Genomic DNA, 21,305 nt, shown 5'->3' with positions numbered 1-21,305 from the left:
AAACGGAAATGAATGAATCGACAGTTTCGAGAACAATGAAAATTCCGTAATACCATATTATATGGACCACACTAAATGTTATAATTATTGTTTTGATATCATGTGCAATAATTCAATTAATGTTATGCAGATATCATGGCTTGCAAAAATAACCCCAAAATAAATAGGAATCCTAGGCGCGAAGGACCATTGATTATGGAAGGAAAGGAACCCGCACTCACCTGTTATCTTGTCTTCGTTAATTCCAAGGGTCGACCCTTTCTTCATTCCATGAAAGTATTTGATGTTGATTGATGAGGTCCAAAACTTTCTCTTGCGTTCACAATGTGTGGGTTGACAGACGGAGATTTTACACAAGGGAAAAAAGGACGTAGACAAGGATGATGGCATAGACAAGGTTTTATATTTTATTAAGAAAGGGATAAAGATTCCTACACCTATCTTCTATGGTAGTCTTTGGTAGTATGGTATTTCTAATCTTAGTACGCCGGTATTTTATACAGTGTTTTATGCCTATTTTTATTACTAAGTCTAGTTTTAAGTAATATCAACTAGTTTATTGTAAGGAATATACATAATATAATGATAGTTAACCTTAAAAACATTTCGTGAATGTACACACACAATTTTTGTCCACGATGTATTTAGTAATGACTTTTGTAGTACCTACTTTATATTATGAGTGTAACCAGCATATAATATCCGAAAATATTAATAACATATTTATATCATAAAAATAATTAAAAAATGTAAGTCCAAAAAACACGTTACAAAAATAATTTCTACTCAAAAACGACGTCACAAATCCTATAACGCGATTCTCGCAATCGCGGGGCGATTCGCAATCATCGTCCGCATACATTATTCACAATACTGATTGCGTCCGAGACGCGCGGACGTTCTGAATTATATATGCGCGGCGATTCTGCCCGGGGACCGGATTTGGAGCTGATTTTTTTGTTGTTGTTGTTTCATGGTGACAGGTTTTTTATGTTTGTATTTTGGAAGAAAATGAGCGTGATTCTATTTATTGTTCTATTCTAATTATTATGTATGTAGTAGTATGTAGAATTGTAGATACGTCTGATTGGGGATCGGACTTGGAGATTTTTCTTGTTGCTGTGACTTTGTTGTTTTTATTTTTTTAATATCATATTTTGTGAAAAATGCTATTTTATATTATTATGATTTTTAATTATGAATTTGCGCCAATTTTAGCTAGGGACTGGAACTGGAGCTTTTTCTTGGAACATAAATAGTTGCGTTTAATTCTTAATAAGCAGCATTTAGTTGCTGTCACTTTTTTAATAAAGGCGATTATTCCAAGTTTAATAATATTCAAACAATACATTTGCGACTATGTCTTAACGTATTGTATAATATAGACTTAAGAAACAACGGTTCCATGGTGTAATGGTTAGCACTCTGGACTTTGAATCCAGCGATCCGAGTTAAAATCTCGGTGGAACCTTAGTTTTTATGTTGATAAAATTAAAACCATTTCAGAAAAATATCGCTCAATTTAAATATTAAAACTTAAATCAGATGTTATGGACACGGGAAATAAATGTTTTAATTTTGGTTATAATATGGTCAATATCTTTATTATTAGAGTGTAGAAGCAACCGTAACAATTATACTCAAATGATTATTATTTTCTTTTATGTTACATTTATTATTTGTGACATATTACTACATTAAAACAATATATGTAAGTAGTTAGCACCAAATGCGGCCCTGTAGTGCGTGCTAACAAGCGTTTAGCGTCCACTCTCCCAGGAGAGTACGGTCTCTATCCCGACTTACTTCCAAAATCTAACAATATTTTTTTGTTTCAGTTGAGAAAATCATACAAAGCGGTGAGTGAAACAAACAATTTTCGTCAATTTTGTAGGTCATCAATTATGTAGGAACATGGATTATTTTGTAATAAAGAATAGTTATGAAATATATAGTTATCTAATGTTTGATACTTTGCTATTTATGAGAGACTCTAGTTATTTGCAAATAAGAATGAAATGTCAAATTAAAAGTAAATGTCCAGAAACCTCCCGGATAATATTAACAGCAGAGAAATCACAAAACTTTCGTTGTCTTTAATTAGATTATGAACTTGCACTATAATATAAATGTCGGCACAGTTTACCATCGTGCATAAACTTAAAATCGCGAAATATAGACGTCGATTTTTTAACGGAAACGAGTTTTTTTTTCTTTATACGGTAAATATGAAGATGAAGTTTAGAAGCAATGCTCATCGGTTCCATGGTGTAATGGTTAGCACTCTGGACTCTGAATCCAGCGATCCGAGTTCAAATCTCGGTGGAACCTGTCTTTTTGCTTAGAAACTTTATATGATTCATTGTTATGCACATTTGAATATCCGTTGTGATGGTGTTTGCTGACTAGAGTTGTCCATTTATCAGCTTTTTGAGGTTTGCTGCTGGACATAGGGTTCCCCAAATTGGCGATACTCCAATCGCTTCCGTGTGTTTTTAATCCAACGTCTTTCACTCATTCCGTTACTCCATTTAGTCAAGGGTGACTCTTTTTGTTAGAACCCAGCAAATAATCTTTTTTTCTATCGCTTCAAGTGCTCCAAGTGATGTGGTCGGAGCATAGCCACTTTAGCTTGCCATTTAAGAGAGCTATGTCTGTCTGTCTATAAATGTCTAATTCGTCTTCGATTTCACCGATGCATATTCTGTCTTATAGTAAAATATTTATATTTTGAGAATATGCTAAGATATAAATAATATTGGAAATTAAAGTTCTTATCAGTTATATGGCAAAAATTACTCTTCACTCAAGGGACGACTGTCTACAGTCTCAATTATGGTAGTCTGGCAAAATCACCAAAAATATAGGTTCCACCGAGATTTGAACTCGGATCGCTGGATTCAAAGTCCAGAGTGCTAACCATTACACCATGGAACCGATGGATATTATTTCTTTAAATATGGATATATGGAATAAATAAACACCTGTTCAATTTAAATATAAAAGAAATAAAAAGAAACGGAAGCTATGTGTTTATAAAATAGAAAAACTTAAGATTGTAGGAAGCACTCAAAATTTTTACCGAATATTGCGGTAATTAATTTAATTGTAATTTTATTTTACTTGATTATTTAATGTCATAAATAATATTGTAATATTTCAAGTATGTATTTAATTTTGAGTAACATAAGTCAATTTGTAGTAGAGTGGATCTGTGAACCAAATTTCTAAGGACACTAAGCACCAAGTACTTTGAAAGATATGTTATCTGTTACATAAATTAAAAGAAAATATTTAATAAGTTTATGAAATTCTTTAATTAAGAACAGACGGCGTAATATAGAGCAGTTGTTTACATATTCTCCGTTATAACCATAGTTAAAGAAAACATGTTTAACGGTTCCATGGTGTAATGGTTAGCACTCTGGACTTTGAATCCAGCGATCCGAGTTCAAATCTCGGTGGAACCTGTATTTTTTGGTACTAATTTTGTTTGCCAAAGTGCCAATAATCAGACAGTGAATATTTTGTCTTCAGTGTCGAGTTCTTTTTACTACATAATAATAATAATAATAATAACTTTTTTATTTCAAGCCACAGGCTACATATGAGTATATGTGTTAGTATTACATTATAGACTTATGTTAGTACTTAATCTAAAACTTATAGTGTAACATATTGTGAAATCATTGCTATGCCATTCCATTAGAAATGGCACAGCAATGACCCACGTATCGGCAGTCTAATCTGCTTTCAATCATGTTCAGGATGCTGTTGGTACCGCCCCGCAGTCTGCGCACAAGGGATCCACATCTTTTGCGCATAGTCGCATAAAAGCAGTCGACTCGCGCCTCTGCGAACATCCCTGACGCGCTACAAAATCGGGGCAGCTTCATCAGCACCCTGAACGCATTGTTATATTGGACACGGAGGGCGCCGAACGACTTTAGACTATACGCGGCCCACAGGCTGCAGGTGTAGAAGGCTCTAAACAACGTTATTTTAACATTTTTCGAGCAGCGCGCAAACCTGCGAGCGAGCATATTAGCCCTGATCGACAGCGCCCTCCGTTCCCTCTCAATATCGGCGTTGTCTTTGAGGTCCGGGGTCAACATGTGCCCGAGATATTTAAATTGGTACACTCTCTCCAGTTGTGTACCATTGAGAAATACGGGAGGTACTTGTTTTGGCGTTTTCCCATCGGCCTCAAAGACCATCACGACACTCTTTTTTACATTATAGGTCAGACCATACCTCCCCACATAAGCCTCACATATGTCCAGCAACCTTCTGAGGCCACAAATCGAAGCACTCAGCAGAACCATGTCGTCTGCATAACTTAGGTTATTTACACAAACATCATCAATGTAGCAGCCGACCCTGGTGCTGCTGAGCTCGCCGATCAGCCCGTTCACGTACAGGTTAAAGAGAGTAGGTGAGCTTAACCCCCCCTGCCTCACCCCGCACTCCAACCCATACGGACGCGTAATGCACCTTCCCATCGAACGTTGTTGACCTGGTTTCCATACCAATACTTTAAGATGTTTACAAGATCTGGCGGTATATTCACTTCTTCTAACTTCTTCCACAGTATATCGTATGAAACCAGGTCAAAGGCTCTGGACAGGTCCAGGAAACAGGCATAGATTGGAGTCTTGCGCCTAGAATAGTATGTGACAGCATGCTTAAGACTCAACACCGCACTTTCTGTAGACAATCCTGTTCGAAATCCAAATTGGTTGTCATGTGGAATGATGTATTTATCCAGATGTGAGTTAAGCATGCTGTCAAACACCTTGGAGATGACCGTAGCTAACGATATGGGCCGATAGTTGGCCTTATCAGCTAAATCACCGGTTTTATTTTTGGCCATCGGCACAACTATCGTTCTCATCATCTCGCTAGGCATAAAACTATGGCTCATACAGGCGTTATACAACATGGCAAACACCCTGGACATATGTGTTCCTGCGTATTGTAGATGCTCAAAGCTGAGACCATCATGACCTGGGGATTTACCTCTAGTCATTTGCTTAATGGTATTTATCACTTCTATCGGTGTAAATTGAATACCCATTTCCCTGTTGTTCTCAAAATCATAAATAGGTAATTGCAGTAATTGTGTTCTTGACGCCATTTTACATAATTTTGTGGTAAGGGAGTCATACTTATTTAATTCGACATCGGAATTTTAACTTAGTAGATTCGTTGCTACCACTGAGGGTACCAACGTATATGTGGCCGACCACAGGTAGGACTCTAAGCCCAGATAATTACAGATTTCCATGGATTTTTATTTTTTTTTATTTTTATTTTATTTTATTTTACCATTTGATTGACTTGGTACATGATATATTATAAAAATCAAAATATTATTGCACTAATATTAACACATAATAAATTATCATTGCTAAAATATATACAAATTATTTCTAATTTACGATATATAAAATCAAGTGTAAAAAAGATAAAATCATTTATTATCACTATTATTTATTATTTATTTATTATAGATAAATTTATTATCCTTGTTTCAATACAATAAAAACATTTTTAAGCACATAATATGCATCGTTAGAGTGAATGGTGGCAGAATTGTAGAAACTATGCATATTACGCCGAGTTGTATGCGAATGTCAATTTGTTTGTTCGTTTGTTACACTTTCACGCCTTTACATAACCGATTGTCATGAAATTTTGTACATACATTCCGGTTAGGGATTCTGGAAACTACATAGGGTACCTTTCATCCCGAAAAAAATACCATTCATGAGAGATATATAAAAATCAACGGGTTGCACTCCGGGAGTGCCGGCAGATGAGAAAACTTGAATGTTAACGTTATGCATTTGTGATATTCTTGAATGGTTAGGATTAATTTTCACGAATTGCTTTGTCACTATAAAAGTACTATAATTTATGTGGTAAACAATATTCATTTGTTGCGCTATCGTACATAAACGTGACAATCTTACGAATTTTCTATCAGGTCACATGTCCTTTTTTTTTCTTCTTCTCGAGGTACCGGGTACCTTTTGAAGGTTTCCCACCTTCAAAAGGTACCCGGTACCGTGGGAGCGGCACGGGGTTATGTGGGATTCTACCGCCCCATTGTAGCCGTCCTCAGCGCTGCGTAGAGAACTCCGGGAACTCCAAAGGAACGCAACCGGAGTCCTCTTAGCGCAATGCCAAGTCTTGCTCCGCACAGGTGAGATTAAATCACCACACCGTCCGGTGTACACGACGATATGCGACCACACATATCGTTGTCCTTCCCAGGGTCGCTGGCCAGGCTATTCGAGCTCCCTCTCTTGCCGCCCGCAACCCTTTTTAGTCGCCTCTTACAACAGTTAGGGGATACCGTAGCCTTATTCTGGTCCCGGAACTAGTTTAACATTTATACCCATCACAAAAAGTGCAGAACGACGCTAAAGATGATTTCACTTCAAAACCTTTGACCGCGTACAAAGTCGCAGGTAAATCTATCTATAGATGAAAATAAATATGTTACCGTTTTAGTATTTTCTACATGAATATGAGCTCCATAAATCTTATTTACTGAGAACAATACGATTTAATTAAGAACATTGTTTATTTAATAACACTGACAGATTTGGAACACTTGTTACATATAGTGTGTTCAGCTTGTTGTAATTAAGTTATTATTGTTTTTCTTTAAGGTTCGATTTTTATATTGAAATAGCAAATTATCATTCAGCCCACCTTATTGTAACCTCAGACACCCAGGACCATATATAACCAACTGCATATAAAACAGACGTTCTGCCGAGTTCTCCTGCGGACTGACATGGTACGAGTAGCTTCATATCAAACTCACTCGAGCTGCTTCACAATAGAAAAAGGTGTAGGGCCTCCCGCTTTCGAACCTGAGTGTTTCTACCTAGCTTGTTTGCCGGCCAACAAAATATGGAAACCATGCTTTTATATTTTTGTTCCCAGACTAAATATTGGTTAATAAACACCCACGATACCAAGTAACCTAATATAATGCTTCAATTTTAGAAAATGCCTTTGTTTCTCTCTAGGTAAAGCTAATTAAAATTATTGTAAATTTAAAATAAGATACCTGCGCCAATTGTTTTCTTTTCGTCAACGGTTCCATGGTGTAATGGTTAGCACTCTGGACTTTGAATCCAGCGATCCGAGTTCAAATCTCGGTGGAACCTGTCTTTTGTTACCTATTATGATATTATTAATTACCCACTGAATTATAATTAGATAGATAGTTAAGACAGTTTATTCTGATAATTAAGATAAATAATTTGAATACAACCGCAAATTTAACGTACATAGGTAGGTATATCTTATATGCGTAAGGTATAGTTTACGTATAGATTTGTGTGTGTCAATGATACCCAAGATAGGGTATCTAAGTGTGCGGCTATAGGCATAAAAAGCGCATTTCTTTTGTTTTTGGTGACATAGATAACTATATTATTCTTAAATAATTTACAAAACATAATATTAAATTTATTATAATTTGTCATCGGTTCCATGGTGTAATGGTTAGCACTCTGGACTTTGAATCCAGCGATCCGAGTTCAAATCTCGGTGGAACCTGTCTTTTATTATTATGACATTATTAATTACCTGCTTAATTAGGTATATTTAGGTAGTTGGGCAGGTCAGTTAATTCTGATAATTATGATTAATGATTTAAATATTACCGCAAATTTAACGTATATTTTATAGGCGTACGGTATATTTTACGTATCGGCCACACATAGTGTCAATGACATCCACGATAGAGTATCTAAGTGTGCAGCTATTGGCATATAAAGCGTATATCTTTGTACTTTTTGTGACATAGTATTGTATTTTGTAATGTTATATAATTGTATTAATCTTATATAATTTACAAAATATAATATGCAATTTCTTATTATTAAACATCGGTTCCATGGTGTAATGGTTAGCACTCTGGACTTTGAATCCAGCGATCCGAGTTCAAATCTCGGTGGAACCTGTATTTTACTATATGTTATTAATTATCTGCTTATTTATATCGATAAACTGCTAATTCTGGTAATTTAAAAAAACTACGTTAATATGACCGCAACCCTCAGGTATATTTTCTGTATTTGACAATGAATAATTGAGAGAGTTTTAGAAGTACTCAAAATAGGAGCAAACTATTATAAAATATTTATTAAAATATGAAATTTTCAAGAAACAATTTCGTAGAACTACAACTTTATCCGGGAAATACTGTATATCATAATTGTTAAACATTTTTTAGCCTCAGGTACCATACATGTATTATATTATTTTCAAATAAATAAAAAAATCCTATGAAATATATTTTTAATTTGTGTTTAAATTTATTTTTATTAAAAGTTGATATAAAAATATTACTTTTATATAAAAATTATACTAATATTATAAATTATTTATTATTAATGTTAAAAATAAAAATAATTATAAATTGTAAAAGGTGTATATGTATATAATAAAGTGACGCGTATTTTTGTAATAAACTTTGTTACTTTACAAAGTAACCTACTTTCTTTTGTATAGTACCAAAATTTAGGTATTACTTTTTCATTTGTAAAGGATTACCTGTATTTTCTACTTATTGCCAAAGCAACAGGTAAAAATATAGGTTCCACCGAGATTTGAACTCGGATCGCTGGATTCAAAGTCCAGAGTGCTAACCATTACACCATGGAACCGTACATCTGTGTATCCTAAATTAATATCCACGACAGCCGATGAGCCTTTCACTAAGTGACGTCAAGACGTAAGGTTGTTTTCACACGATTACGAAAGTGAAAGGCAGACGAGCTGTAAGCTGCTTTGAGAACATGTTAAGTAATAATCGTATGGGAAATTTTAACATTATAATACGAATAGTATTACTGTACTGATCATATTTTTATTAAAAACATCTAAATCAAAATATTTAAATAATACATTAATATTTTAATACAAATACCAATCATACAACTTAGAATGGTGTTTTGTTTATAGATTTTTTTAAAGCGGCGATAGAAACTCTATAACACATCATACCTATCTTCTATGGTAGTCTTTGGTAGTATGGTATTTCTAATCTTAGTACGCCGGTATTTTATAGTTTTAAGTAATATCAACTAGTTTATTATACGGAATATACATAATATTATAATGATAGTTAACCGTAAAAATATTTTGTGAAAGTATACACACAATTGTTGTCCACTATGTATTTAGTAATGACTTTAGTATTACTTTTTATTATGAGTGTAACCAGCATATAATATCCGAAAATATTAATAACATATTTATATCATAAAAATAATTAAAAAATGTAAGTCCAAAAAACACGTTACAAAAATAATTTCTACTCAAAAACGACGTCACAAATCCTATAACGCGATTCTCGCAATCGCGGGGCGATTTGCAATCATCGTCCGCATACATTATTCACAATACTGATTGCGTCCGAGACGCGCGCGGACGTTCTGAATTATATATGCGCGGCGATTCTGCCCGGGGACCGGATTTGGAGCTGATTTTTTTGTTGTTGTTGTTTCATGGTGACAGGTTTTTTATGTTTGTATTTTGGAAGAAAATGAGCGTGATTCTATTTATTGTTCTATTCTAATTATTATTATGTAGAATTGTAGATACGTCTGATTGGGGATCGGACTTGGAGATTTTTCTTGTTGCTGTGACTTTGTTGTTTTTATTGTTTTAATATCATATTTTGTGAAAAATACTATTGTATATTATTATGATTTTTAATTATAAATTTGCGCCAATTTTAGCTAGGGACTGGAACTGGAGCTTTTTCTTGTAACATAAATAGTTGCGTTTAATTCTTAATAAGCAGCATTTAGTTGCTGTCACTTTTTTAATAAAGGCGATTATTCCAAGTTAAATAATATTCAAACAATACATTTGCGACTATGTCTTAACGTATTGTATAATATAGACTTAAGAAACAACGGTTCCATGGTGTAATGGTTAGCACTCTGGACTTTGAATCCAGCGATCCGAGTTCAAATCTCGGTGGAACCTTAGTTTTTATGTTGATAAAATTAAAACCATTTCAGAAAAATATCGCTCAATTTAAATATTAAAACTTAAATCAGATGTTATGGACACGGGAAATAAATGTTTTAATTTTGGTTATAATATGGTCAATATCTTTATTATTAGAGTGTAGAAGCAACCGTAACAATTATACTTAAATGATTATTATCTTCTTTTATGTTACATTTATTATTTGTGACATATTACTACAATAAAACAATATATGTAAGTAGTTAGCACCAAATGCGGCCCTGTAGTGCGTGCTAACAAGCGTTTAGCGTCCACTCTCCCAGGAGAGTACGGTCTCTATCCCGACTTACTTCCAAAATCTAACAATATTTTTTTGTTTCAGTTGAGAAAATCATACAAAGCGGTGAGTGAAACAAACAATTTTCGTCAATTTTGTAGGTCATCAATTATGTAGGAACATGGATTATTTTGTAATAAAGAATAGTTATGAAATATATAGTTATCTAATGTTTGATACTTTGCTATTTATGAGAGACTCTAGTTATTTGCAAATAAGAATGATGTCAAATTAAAAGTAAATGTCCAGAAACCTCCCGAATAATATTAACAGCAGAGAAATCACAAAACTTTCGTTGTCTTTAATTATATTATGAACTTGCACTATAATATAAATGTCGGCACAGTTTACCATCGTGCATAAACTTAAAATCGCAAAATATATACGTCGATTTTTTAACGGAAACGAGTTTTTTTTCTTTATACGGTAAATATGAAGATGATGTTTAGAAGCAATGCTCATCGGTTCCATGGTGTAATGGTTAGCACTCTGGACTCTGAATCCAGCGATCCGAGTTCAAATCTCGGTGGAACCTGTCTTTTTGTTTAGAAACTTTATATGATTCATTGTTATGCACATTTGAATATCCGTTGTGATGGTGTTTGCTGACTAGAGTTGTCCATTTATCAGCTTTTTGAGGTTTGCTGCTGGACATAGGGTTCCCCAAATTGGCGATACTCCAATCGCTTCCGTGTGTTTTTAATCCAACGTCTTTCACTCATTCCGTTACTCCATTTAGTTAAGGGTGACTCTTTTTGTTAGAACCCAGCGAATAATCTTTTTTTCTATCGCTTCAAGTGCTCCAAGTGATGTGGTCGGAGCATAGCCACTTTAGCTTGCCATTTATGAGAGCTATGTCTGTCTGTCTATAAATGTCTAATTCGTCTTCGAATTCACCGATGCATATTCTGTCTTATAGTAAAATATTTATATTTTGAAAATATGTTAAGATATAAATAATATTGGAAATTAAAGTTCTTATCAGTTATATGGCAAAAATTACTCTTCACTCAAGGGACGACTGTCTACAGTCTCAATTATGGTAGTCTGGCAAAATCACCAAAAATATAGGTTCCACCGAGATTTGAACTCGGATCGCTGGATTCAAAGTCCAGAGTGCTAACCATTACACCATGGAACCGATGAATATTATTTCTTTAAATATGGATATATGGAATAAATAAACACCTGTTCAATTTAAATATAAAAGAAATAAAAAGAAACAGAATCTATGTGTTTATAAAATAGAAAAACTTAAGATTGTAGGAAGCACTCAAAATTTTTACCGAATATTGCGGTAATTAATTTAATTATAATTTTATTTTACTTGATTATTTAATGTCATAAATAATATTGTAATATTTCAAGTATGTATTTAATTTTGAGCAACATAAGTCAATTTTTAGTAGAGTGGATCTGTGAACCAAATTTCTAAGGACACTAAGTACCAAGTACTTTGAACGATATGTTATCTGTCACATAAATTAAAAGAAAATATTTAATAAGTTTATGAAATTCTTTAATTAAGAACAGACGGCGTAATATAGAGCAGTTGTTCACATATTCTCCGTTATAACCATAGTTAAAGAAAACATGTTTAACGGTTCCATGGTGTAATGGTTAGCACTCTGGACTTTGAATCCAGCGATCCGAGTTCAAATCTCGGTGGAACCTGTATTTTTTGGTACTAATTTTGTTTGCCAAAGTGCCAATAATCAGACATTGAATATTTTGTCTTCAGTGTTGAGTTCTTTTTACCACATAATAATAATAATAATAACTTTTTTATTTCAAGCCACAGGACTCATATGTGTTAGTATTACATTATAGACTTATCCTATGTTAGTACTTAATCTAAAACTTATAGTGTAACATATTGTTTTCACAATGGAATGGCATAGCAATGATTTCTCATTGCTATGCCATTCCATTAGAAATGGCACAGCAATGACCCACGTATCGGCAGTCTAATCCGCTTTCAATCATGTTCAGGATGCTGTTGGTACCGCCCCGCAGTCTGCGCACAAGGGATCCACATCTTTTGCGCATAGTCGCATAAAAGCAGTCGACTCGCGCCTCTGCGAACATCCCTGACGCGCTACAAAATCGGGGCAGCTTCATCAGCACCCTGAACGCATTGTTATATTGGACACGGAGGGCGCCGTACGACTTTAGACTATACGCGGCCCACAGGCTGCAGGTGTAGAAGGCTCTACACAACGTTATTTTAACATTTTTCGAGCAGCGCGCAAACCTGCGAGCGAGCATATTAGCCCTGATCGACAGCGCCCTCCGTTCCCTCTCTATATCGGCGTTGTCTTTGAGGTCCGGGGTCAACATGTGCCCGAGATATTTAAATTGGTACACTCTCTCCAGTTGTGTACCATTGAGAAATACGGGAGGTACTTGGTTTGGCGTTTTCCCATCGGCCTCAAAGACCATCACGACACTCTTTTTTACATTATAGGTCAGACCATGCCTCCCCACATAAGCCTCACATATGTCCAGCAACCTTCTGAGGCCACAAATCGACGCACTCAGCAGAACCATGTCGTCTGCATAACTTAGGTTATTTACACAAACATCATCAATGTAGCAGCCGACCCTGGTGCTGCTGAGCTCGCCGATCAGCCCGTTCACATACAGGTTAAAGAGAGTAGGTGAGCTTAACCCCCCCTGCCTCACCCCGCACTCCAACCCATACGGACGCGATAATGCACCTGCCCATCGAACGTTGTTGACCTGGTTTCCATACCAATATTTTAATATGTTTACAAGATCTGGCGGTATATTCACTTCTTCTAACTTCTTCCACAGTATATCGTATGAAACCAGGTCAAAGGCTCTGGACAGGTCCAGGAAACAGGTATAGATTGGAGTCTTGCGCCTAGAATAGTATGTGACAGCATGCTTAAGACTCAACACCGCACTTTCTGTGGACAATCCTGTTCGAAATCCAAATTGGTTGTCATGTGGAATGATGTATTTATCCAGATGTGAGTTAAGCATGCTGTCAAACACCTTGGAGATGACCGTAGCTAACGATATGGGCCGATAGTTGGCCTTATCAGCTAAATCACCGGTTTTATTTTTGGCAATCGGCACAACTATCGTTCTCATCATCTCGCTAGGCATAAAACTATGGCTCATACAGGCGTTATACAACATGGCTAACACCCTGGACATATGTGGTCCTGCGTATTGTAGATGCTCAAAGCTGAGACCATCATGACCTGGGGATTTACCTCTAGTCATTTGCTTAATGGTATTTGCCACTTCTATCGGTGTAAATTGAATACCCATTTCCCTGTTGTTCTCAACATTTAACATCGATAAAGAGGGCCCCCGCGGCTTTTAATTTTACATAAGGCTTTTAATTTTAGATAATATATCGTGATCCATTATTTATTATTATATAGTAATCTAATAGTTATAAGTACAAAGTATACCTTGGATACTACTCTTATTCTCACTACTTCTTTATTTTCAGTGTTAATTTAGTTTTCACTTTGTCGATCTAATTTACAATGCCTATATATAGGATAACTTTAATTAAGAACTTCATATTCTACTACAGATTGTCCAATTATATTCTGCAGCTGTTTAAATATCCTACAAATTATTAATGAATAAGTATTCACAGTTAAAGAAATACTCTTCATCGGTTCCATGGTGTAATGGTTAGCACTCTGGACTTTGAATCCAGCGATCCGAGTTCAAATCTCGGTGGAACCTGTCGCTCAGACTATTCTTTTATCAACTCATTTTTTTTGTGTTTTCTATTCTTTTTAGTAAACCCTGCCATAGGGAACATAATCACCTGAGTAACTAACTCGATGTTATATGTTTCTTAAAAATGTCCAAAAATATCTATAATTAAATAAAATAAATAAATATCTAAATGTGACGTAATGTAGCTTTACTTGCATAGACAAAAACATTTTTTTCTTACGAATAATAAAATGCAATTGGCTCATTAGCCAATGGCATTCACCAAATGGTTAGCTTGTTTCAAGTTTATGGTAACTGGAAGTATAAACCTTTGTGATGTCTTTGTTATGCCACAATGGTGGCCGACTTCAGGTAGAATTTTAAGAGTGTATTACAGTTGTCTATGAGGTGCTGCGAATATTTCCCATTAAATTAATTATATCAATTTCATTTTGAATATCAGCTATTAAGAAAGCGCTTTCTTCACACACTTCAATTAATTGAATTGTAGGTGGTAGAACCCTTTGTGGTTCGACTCCGGCGGCACCACCGCCACACCTATTTCTACCTAATAACTGCAGTGTTAGGTGCTGCTGTGTTCCGGTTTGAAGGGTGTGGTAAGGGAGAAAGACTTTTCCGAGGCATTCCAGCTTAGTCCTCAGGGGTAGCGGCGCATCTGTGGCCGACCTCAGGTAGGAATATCTAATCCTATCTGGGGTTTATTACAGATGTCCATGGGCGGCAGTAGCCACTTACCATCAGGTGGACTGCATGCTCGTCTGCTACTCTTATATTATAAAAAAAAAAGAATATACGTACAGTTTATAATATTTCACTACTCGCACTTCATATCTCACTCTGAGGGAATGGGACATTAATGGAATGAAGACGATACAATTAAAAAAAATGTGCTATTAAACGAAAAAACAACTTTATCAGTCGCAAACAATTGCGTGCCCCAAATGCGGTCCAGTCGATCCTACTGCGAGCTAACACGAGCTAACAAGCATTTAAAGTCTACCGCGGTCTTAAAGAACCGGACATTCCCGCTTTTCTCCAAATCTAACAATTCCATTTTATTTAAATCAAAATTAGTAATATTGCACTTTACAAAAGTAAATAATTTGTAATATTACACAAAATAAAGAGAAAACACCTTTATCTGTCGCAAACAATTGCGTGCCCCAAATGCGGTCCAGTTGGTCCTACTGCGTGCTAACAGGCGTTTAGGGTCCACCGCGGTCCCTTAGGACCGGACCTTCCCGCGTTTCTCCAAATCTAACAATGTTTCGCTATACGAGTTATGGAGACTAGAATACCTTAATAAAAAAGGTGGTATCATGTTATTGTAAGGAAGTTATTAGGATAGTTTATTACTTTTCAACGTTTTTTGTTCCTGTTCTTTGTGGTTTCAGGTTCGATTCTCATCCAGTCAATTATTAATGGTTTAATGTCTTATTAGTTTTTAGTTCCGTATCTGGGTGTTCTTGTATTCGTATGTGTGTTCGTGACATATGGCACAGAAAATCTTAGTGTGAGAAAGTGTAACGTTTTCGTATATTTACTAAGTAGAGCACCATAACCATTTAGTTCGAATATTTTCCCTTCTTTGCTTTTAGTCTGTAAATATGGTATATTTTGGTAGAAACTTAGAATCGATAAAATCCTCATCAGTTTTCCTGATTACAGGTATATTTATTACAGCCATATGATAATTAATGTTTGACATGTGGTAGTACAAAATTATAAATCGGCTTCTCACATAATGTAATCAATGGGTAGTTTTTAAGGTAGAACCCTTCCTGGTTCGATTCCGGCGGCACCACCGCCACACCTATATAGTAGTGTTAAACGCTGCTGCGTTCCGATTTGAAGGGTGTGGTAAAGGAGACATACTTTTCCGAGGTGTTCCAGCTTAGTCCGCAGGGGTAGCGGCGCATCTGTGGCCGATCTCAGGTAGTAATATCTAATCCTACCTGGGGTGGATTACATATGTCCGTGGGTAGCAGTAGCTTACCATCAAGTGGACTGCATGCTATATTATAAAAAAGTTAGTAGAACTAATAGGTATTTAGTGGGAAATTCCACGGCCAATCTAATTTGCGTTTGCACTTCTACCGATGTTCAATATTTTTAATTGTCCACGCCAAAGTTTACGGTCGTAAATACCTTACTTAGGGTTGCCACTTCCCGAAACGACTTTAGTTCGATTAAGTTATCGAAGTACCTACTTATCTTATAGTAGCACTTTTTTAGACAAAATTGGCCGTTTAATTCTGTTTCTAAGGTATATTGGTATGCTGTGGAATTGTGTGTATAATTTTGATATAGGTACTATGTTACATACACTTAACGTTAGGTTAGACCAAAAGATCGTCCACAACACATACCACCTTAAGAATTGATATTTATGTGTCACGACTACTATACGACGCTACATTTTTTTCAAAAGGGTTTAACTTGAAAGCTATGAAATCTGGTTTATTAAAAATCGCAGTATTTTTAAATTCAATACTTATTAACATAACAGTGAATCTTTACTTATAATGTAAACTGTGATATCAAATACAATATTTTTTTTTTCCGCCCGAGGAAGCTAATGTTTTTCGAGCATTATGTTTGTATGTATGTCTCGTTCTTTATGCGTATTTCTTGTCGCTCTAACGATTTGACGGATTTTAACATATCAGGAGTCTAACTTGGAGTAACACAGCCTATATTTTTTATCAGTTGAGTTTTTTGAATGTTATATTAATTATTTAGTTACGTAGACTATTTTAAATTTTCCTTTTAGTGACAACCCTACATCGATCATATCGTATCATTTGGAAATAGATCAGCTATTAGGTTAATGACCAATCGATCATAACCCTGCAAACATCGCGAACAAACAAGCCTGCAACTGGAATCAAGTTAGTGGATTAATTCTTTTTTTAGACTTCATCAAATCGCTGGGGTTTTATTGATTGGTTCAGGAATTCTATTTTACCAGAAAATGCGTTACAATGTGGTAGGTACGTAAAAAATAATATCTGATTTTAAGGTATTAATGTAACACTAACCCAAATTAAAAATATATATATATATATATTTTATAACAAGTACCTAACGATGTCAAAGTAAGCTACCTGTAAAAAAAACGGATATAAGTTCAAAATGTGATTCGAACCTTTATTTTTAATTTACAGACACCATCTTAACGATTAAAGCCCAACAGATAATTCACCCATATCTTTTTATCCCATATATCTGGCCGAGTCTAAAAAGACCTAATATGGTCTTTACGCACCTATGCTAATCTCTATGTATCAGAAACATTGTAAGTGAAGTATAATTTACTGTACCGATTGTAAGTACCAGCTACGTCTTGTACATTACAATTAATCAACAGAACCCCATGTAACCTGAGGAGTCACTCAAGTTCACAGCACTCGTGTACCGGCGGAATTGGATTATGGAGAGATCGTGTTGTCTCATCAGCATAATAATGATTTTATGTTCGGTTTCAATCAATATTGACAAAATTGTAGGGATGAGAAAAATAATGTGATCACTTTTTCGATCTTCTGCTCTACTCTATTAGTGTAGGTCCAATTTTCGGGTTCCGCGTTAAGTTACGTATGTAATTAGTAACAGAACTATTAAAGTAGTATTGATATTTCTAATATATATAATGATATATAAAAACATCATTGTTTTAGTTTCGAAAGTGCCTTAGTATGGAATGAACATGAAGTTATTGAAACAAGGTGCAAATAGAGCTCTCTTCCCTAACTAGTAATACATTGGCGACTCTTTTGGTGTTGATAATGTTCATAGGTGATTTAAAAAATAAGGATCAAAGCGCGCAGCGTCTTGTAGCATATGCAGATTTTTACTGATCTAAAATGTTCTATGTGTCGTGCACGGAGGTGTTGGAGTTAGCTGAGTGACCGCTAATGGCTAAATTTCAAAGGAATTTCTATGCTTCGGAAGGCATATTAAACTGATAGCTAACTTCCGCTTATTAAGGAGATCTGAGACCTTTTTGGTTGTTTGAAAACACTGGATTGCATGCTCCCTTGCTGCTATCTTTATATACAAAGTACTACTAACAAGTAGAAGTAGGTGTTTTTATAACTTCAATAAAATCACAAAGAGCTCTTTAGGTAATTGATCATATGCAAGTAATTAATTTTGTCTTGTATTTTAATGGGGTTAAATGTATTTGCGTGAATAAAACAACAGTTATTTTATACATCATCATTTATTGAAGTGCTTAAATATTAATAAAATTTATAATTGTTACATCGTTAGGATTGCACGTTTGTCTTTGGGGTCGTTTATACGATAATAATTAATTTATTAACAAAATATATTACATTATTTACAATTACATAACATTGTTCTAAATTTTAAAAATCGTGATATAAGTGTTCGAAATACAATTAAATATTTTACATACTTACATTACATTAATTATATTATTAGAATAATCAGAAAAATCTTAAAAAATATGAAAATTATTATTATTTTACAACTAGTATATAATAATAATGTTCATATTTTTAGTAAGTAAGAGTATACTCTTAATTTTAATTATAACATTGTCTATTTTTTGCAATTTCTAAGTGGGTATACATAATTTGACTTTGTAATTTCACGAAAAATATTTACATAACATTTTAATCATAATTTTGATGGTAAAAATTACATTGTCAGACGATATTTGGGATAAGTAATGTTTCTATTTACATTTCGCTATATATCTTTGGCATAAGGGATTTCACATTTAATGAAGTTATTTGTGTGTGGTGGCTTATGACTTTAATATAATTAACCTAGGGTGATACGCGACCGCGACGTGATGAAATCGACATACGACTGTTATATTAAAGAGACGCACGACATGCGACAGTGGCTCGCGACATGCGGCACTGGCGCGCGTCATGCGACAGCGGACCGCGGCATGCGACACTGGCGCGCGATATAAGACTCTACCGCGCGTCATGCGACACAGACACGCGGCATGCGACAAGGCCGATATCTGTGTCGATTAATATTTTTTAAATATTAAGATCTAATAGTATTAAAGTAGATTTTTTTTATAAAAAAGTGTTTGAATATATTAATGTCATGTTATGTTAAGGTGTGACAGACGCATGTTGATCTCTCTGTTCACTATGTCATCGTTTACGTGTCACTGTGTTTGATACATTTATATGAACACTTATGACAAAAAAGTGCCGTTGACTAATTTTAGTCTACATGTTTGTGCTGTTTAGTCAAGCTCAGCTCTGACGGACACCGTACCTATCTTTACTATTTGTACATAATTTATTTAGTAAGTAAAATAAAACCTCTATTTGTGATAATGAAACCATTCAAGTTTTTCCTAGTTATAGGAAGAGACCCATGTCCAGCAGTGGGATACAAAACTATTTAAAATTACGGGATAATTATATTATTCCTTATTTTTAAGTGATGTACTAACAGTTTATTATTAATATATACAGCGGCCTTATTCCAAATTTAAATCCTAAATTTTTCTAAATCATATTTATGATATGTCATTTTTCCCGAATGACAGTGATGGCAATGACGGGTTACTATTGTTAACATTCAAACATTTTTCTTTGGAAAGTACTTATATAATTAGTCATAAACAATGTGATATACAAGTTATTAAACGAGAATCTTAAGCTATTTTTAATTTCTTATATTACTAGAGTATTCGTTTTAATCTCGTGTTAGAATATTTTGACTAACCGGTAACGTAATCATTTGGCTAGGTAAATTAAAAATAGGGTATAATAATAAAAATGGATTTGCAGCTTGTAGCCCATTTTGAAATTAAGTTAATATTGTAAAAATTAAAAAAAAAACTTGAATTTAATTTGTGACAAATGTAGTGTTTTAGTGTCTAAATTTAATTAGATAAAATGTATCTTTTTTTCTTCAGTATATTTTTGGTAGTTTTACAAAATGAATAGATAATTTAAAACAAAACAACATTGTAAATATTTGCACAAACATAAATAGGAATGATTTTTGTACTATATCAAAACATTTTAAAATTAAATTTAATATTGGAATTGTATTTTCATACCGAAATAACCCTAAAATAACTATGTTTTGGAATGACTTACAGTCAGTCTGGGCTGTTTAAAACCTAAAAATAAAAATTATTTTTGGGGACATAATCAGGTGCATATACCTTACATTACCTTACATTTGGTTAAACTCTTTTGGTAAATTGTAATATTGGTTTCGTAATTTGAAGCTTATAATTACAGTTACAAAAACGTCTTTACCTTGAGATCAAAAACTTGATTTACATAACAAAATCAACTAAATAATTTTTAACATCTTTGATACAGAGTTCACATAGGTAGGTACTTAACTACGGTAAATTAAGCTAATATTATCTAATGTTATGAAACTGGGTAACTTTTAGTGATGTTTAATATAATTAATGATATTCCACTTGACATACGTTCATAATATAATGTATATACAGATGTGTATCACTTAGGGTGTAAAGGTAATTTATTGCGTTTTAATTAATAATGTAATGATTAATTACGAATGAAAAAATCTGTGAATGGAAATTTCGTTATGTTTTTTTCATAATCTACAGCAGCTTAGAACATTTAATTTATTATAGAGCAAAAAATAAAAATTGAAATTGAAAAACTAGATACCAATGAAGCAAAATCAACATTTCTTAAAGATCTTGTAAGTATTTAGTTACGCCCGTTTAAGTTATCAATATTTTCAATAATTAAAAAATCTATATTGAAGTAGAGTATGAAAAAAAACATACACGTAAAATTCACTTTGGTAAAATATGCAAAAGTTGCTCAACTATTTGATTTTCCTGACTACGGTTTCACTGACACATACACTACTGTCTTTGGTTGTCTTTCACTGAGAGGTTCAGTTGTAACTGCCTTGACGCCAGCTGGTGGGCCAGGCGGTCGAGGTTCAGGAGGGCAGCGGCTGCAGGGGCACTGTACCCATGCTCCTGAAGTCCGGCTGCGGGCGAAGATCTGGGTGAGGCGGGCGGAGATCTGCAAGGGGATTAGAACTTTAAATCTACAACTATAAACTGAGTACTAAATTATACCGGTCACGAGTCAGTCTTTAAGATATTTAAGCTCATAAACGGCAGAATAGAAGAGATTGGTCCTACTTTTCTAGTTTTAAAGACGGTAGCGACTATTACGGCGGCATTGTCGTACGAATTTCTGTCCTAAACTCCTCCGCG

At 34.4% G+C, this 21,305-nt stretch overlaps 2 protein-coding genes and 13 non-coding genes across 16 annotated transcripts in view; 10 read left to right on the top strand and 5 right to left on the bottom strand.

The window, feature by feature from the left end:
* The first annotated feature begins 1,399 nt into the window (after positions 1–1,399).
* On the top strand, positions 1,400–1,471 carry TRNAQ-UUG (transfer RNA glutamine (anticodon UUG)). Its single transcript has one exon. It is a non-coding gene; the product is annotated as a tRNA-Gln (tRNA).
* Positions 1,472–2,259: 788 nt separating this feature from the next.
* Positions 2,260–2,331, top strand: TRNAQ-CUG (transfer RNA glutamine (anticodon CUG)). Its single transcript has one exon. It is a non-coding gene; the product is annotated as a tRNA-Gln (tRNA).
* A 534-nt stretch (positions 2,332–2,865) lies between these two features.
* Positions 2,866–2,937, bottom strand: TRNAQ-UUG (transfer RNA glutamine (anticodon UUG)). The gene has a single exon. It is a non-coding gene; the product is annotated as a tRNA-Gln (tRNA).
* A 461-nt stretch (positions 2,938–3,398) lies between these two features.
* On the top strand, positions 3,399–3,470 carry TRNAQ-UUG (transfer RNA glutamine (anticodon UUG)). The gene has a single exon. It is a non-coding gene; the product is annotated as a tRNA-Gln (tRNA).
* Positions 3,471–3,692: 222 nt separating this feature from the next.
* Positions 3,693–4,325, bottom strand: LOC140747848 (uncharacterized). Its single transcript, XM_073080465.1, has one exon. The coding sequence runs from the start codon at positions 4,323–4,325 to the stop codon at positions 3,693–3,695; it is 633 nt and encodes a 210-aa protein (XP_072936566.1).
* Positions 4,326–7,115: 2,790 nt separating this feature from the next.
* TRNAQ-UUG (transfer RNA glutamine (anticodon UUG)) lies at positions 7,116–7,187 on the top strand. Its single transcript has one exon. It is a non-coding gene; the product is annotated as a tRNA-Gln (tRNA).
* A 322-nt stretch (positions 7,188–7,509) lies between these two features.
* On the top strand, positions 7,510–7,581 carry TRNAQ-UUG (transfer RNA glutamine (anticodon UUG)). Its single transcript has one exon. It is a non-coding gene; the product is annotated as a tRNA-Gln (tRNA).
* A 334-nt stretch (positions 7,582–7,915) lies between these two features.
* Positions 7,916–7,987, top strand: TRNAQ-UUG (transfer RNA glutamine (anticodon UUG)). Its single transcript has one exon. It is a non-coding gene; the product is annotated as a tRNA-Gln (tRNA).
* A 634-nt stretch (positions 7,988–8,621) lies between these two features.
* On the bottom strand, positions 8,622–8,693 carry TRNAQ-UUG (transfer RNA glutamine (anticodon UUG)). The gene has a single exon. It is a non-coding gene; the product is annotated as a tRNA-Gln (tRNA).
* A 1,258-nt stretch (positions 8,694–9,951) lies between these two features.
* Positions 9,952–10,023, top strand: TRNAQ-UUG (transfer RNA glutamine (anticodon UUG)). Its single transcript has one exon. It is a non-coding gene; the product is annotated as a tRNA-Gln (tRNA).
* A 785-nt stretch (positions 10,024–10,808) lies between these two features.
* TRNAQ-CUG (transfer RNA glutamine (anticodon CUG)) lies at positions 10,809–10,880 on the top strand. Its single transcript has one exon. It is a non-coding gene; the product is annotated as a tRNA-Gln (tRNA).
* A 534-nt stretch (positions 10,881–11,414) lies between these two features.
* TRNAQ-UUG (transfer RNA glutamine (anticodon UUG)) lies at positions 11,415–11,486 on the bottom strand. Its single transcript has one exon. It is a non-coding gene; the product is annotated as a tRNA-Gln (tRNA).
* A 461-nt stretch (positions 11,487–11,947) lies between these two features.
* TRNAQ-UUG (transfer RNA glutamine (anticodon UUG)) lies at positions 11,948–12,019 on the top strand. The gene has a single exon. It is a non-coding gene; the product is annotated as a tRNA-Gln (tRNA).
* A 1,989-nt stretch (positions 12,020–14,008) lies between these two features.
* Positions 14,009–14,080, top strand: TRNAQ-UUG (transfer RNA glutamine (anticodon UUG)). Its single transcript has one exon. It is a non-coding gene; the product is annotated as a tRNA-Gln (tRNA).
* A 4,203-nt stretch (positions 14,081–18,283) lies between these two features.
* Positions 18,284–21,305, bottom strand: part of sens-2 (zinc finger transcription factor senseless-2) — a 65,928-nt gene continuing 62,906 nt past the window's right edge. For both annotated transcript variants that reach the window (XM_073080204.1, XM_073080205.1), the window contains exon 6: positions 18,284–21,108. In XM_073080204.1, the coding sequence (XP_072936305.1) occupies positions 21,023–21,108 (86 nt within the window). In that variant the 3' untranslated portion in view covers positions 18,284–21,022. The remainder of the gene's footprint in view (positions 21,109–21,305) is intronic.

This window comes from Epargyreus clarus, unplaced genomic scaffold (genome assembly GCF_041222505.1).
Source record: "Epargyreus clarus isolate Ecla_fem2 unplaced genomic scaffold, WU_Ecla_fem_2.2 ptg000015l, whole genome shotgun sequence".
Classification (NCBI taxonomy): domain Eukaryota; kingdom Metazoa; phylum Arthropoda; class Insecta; order Lepidoptera; family Hesperiidae; genus Epargyreus; species Epargyreus clarus.
The sequence above is the reverse complement of the archived record's forward strand: the minus strand, read 5'-3'. Positions and strand labels throughout refer to the sequence as shown.

What these genes read in the sequence shown, in the direction of transcription:
- LOC140747848 (XM_073080465.1), bottom strand. Translation starts at nt 4,325, where the DNA reads ATGGTTCTGCTGAGTGCTTCGATTTGTGGCCTCAGAAGGTTGCTGGAC.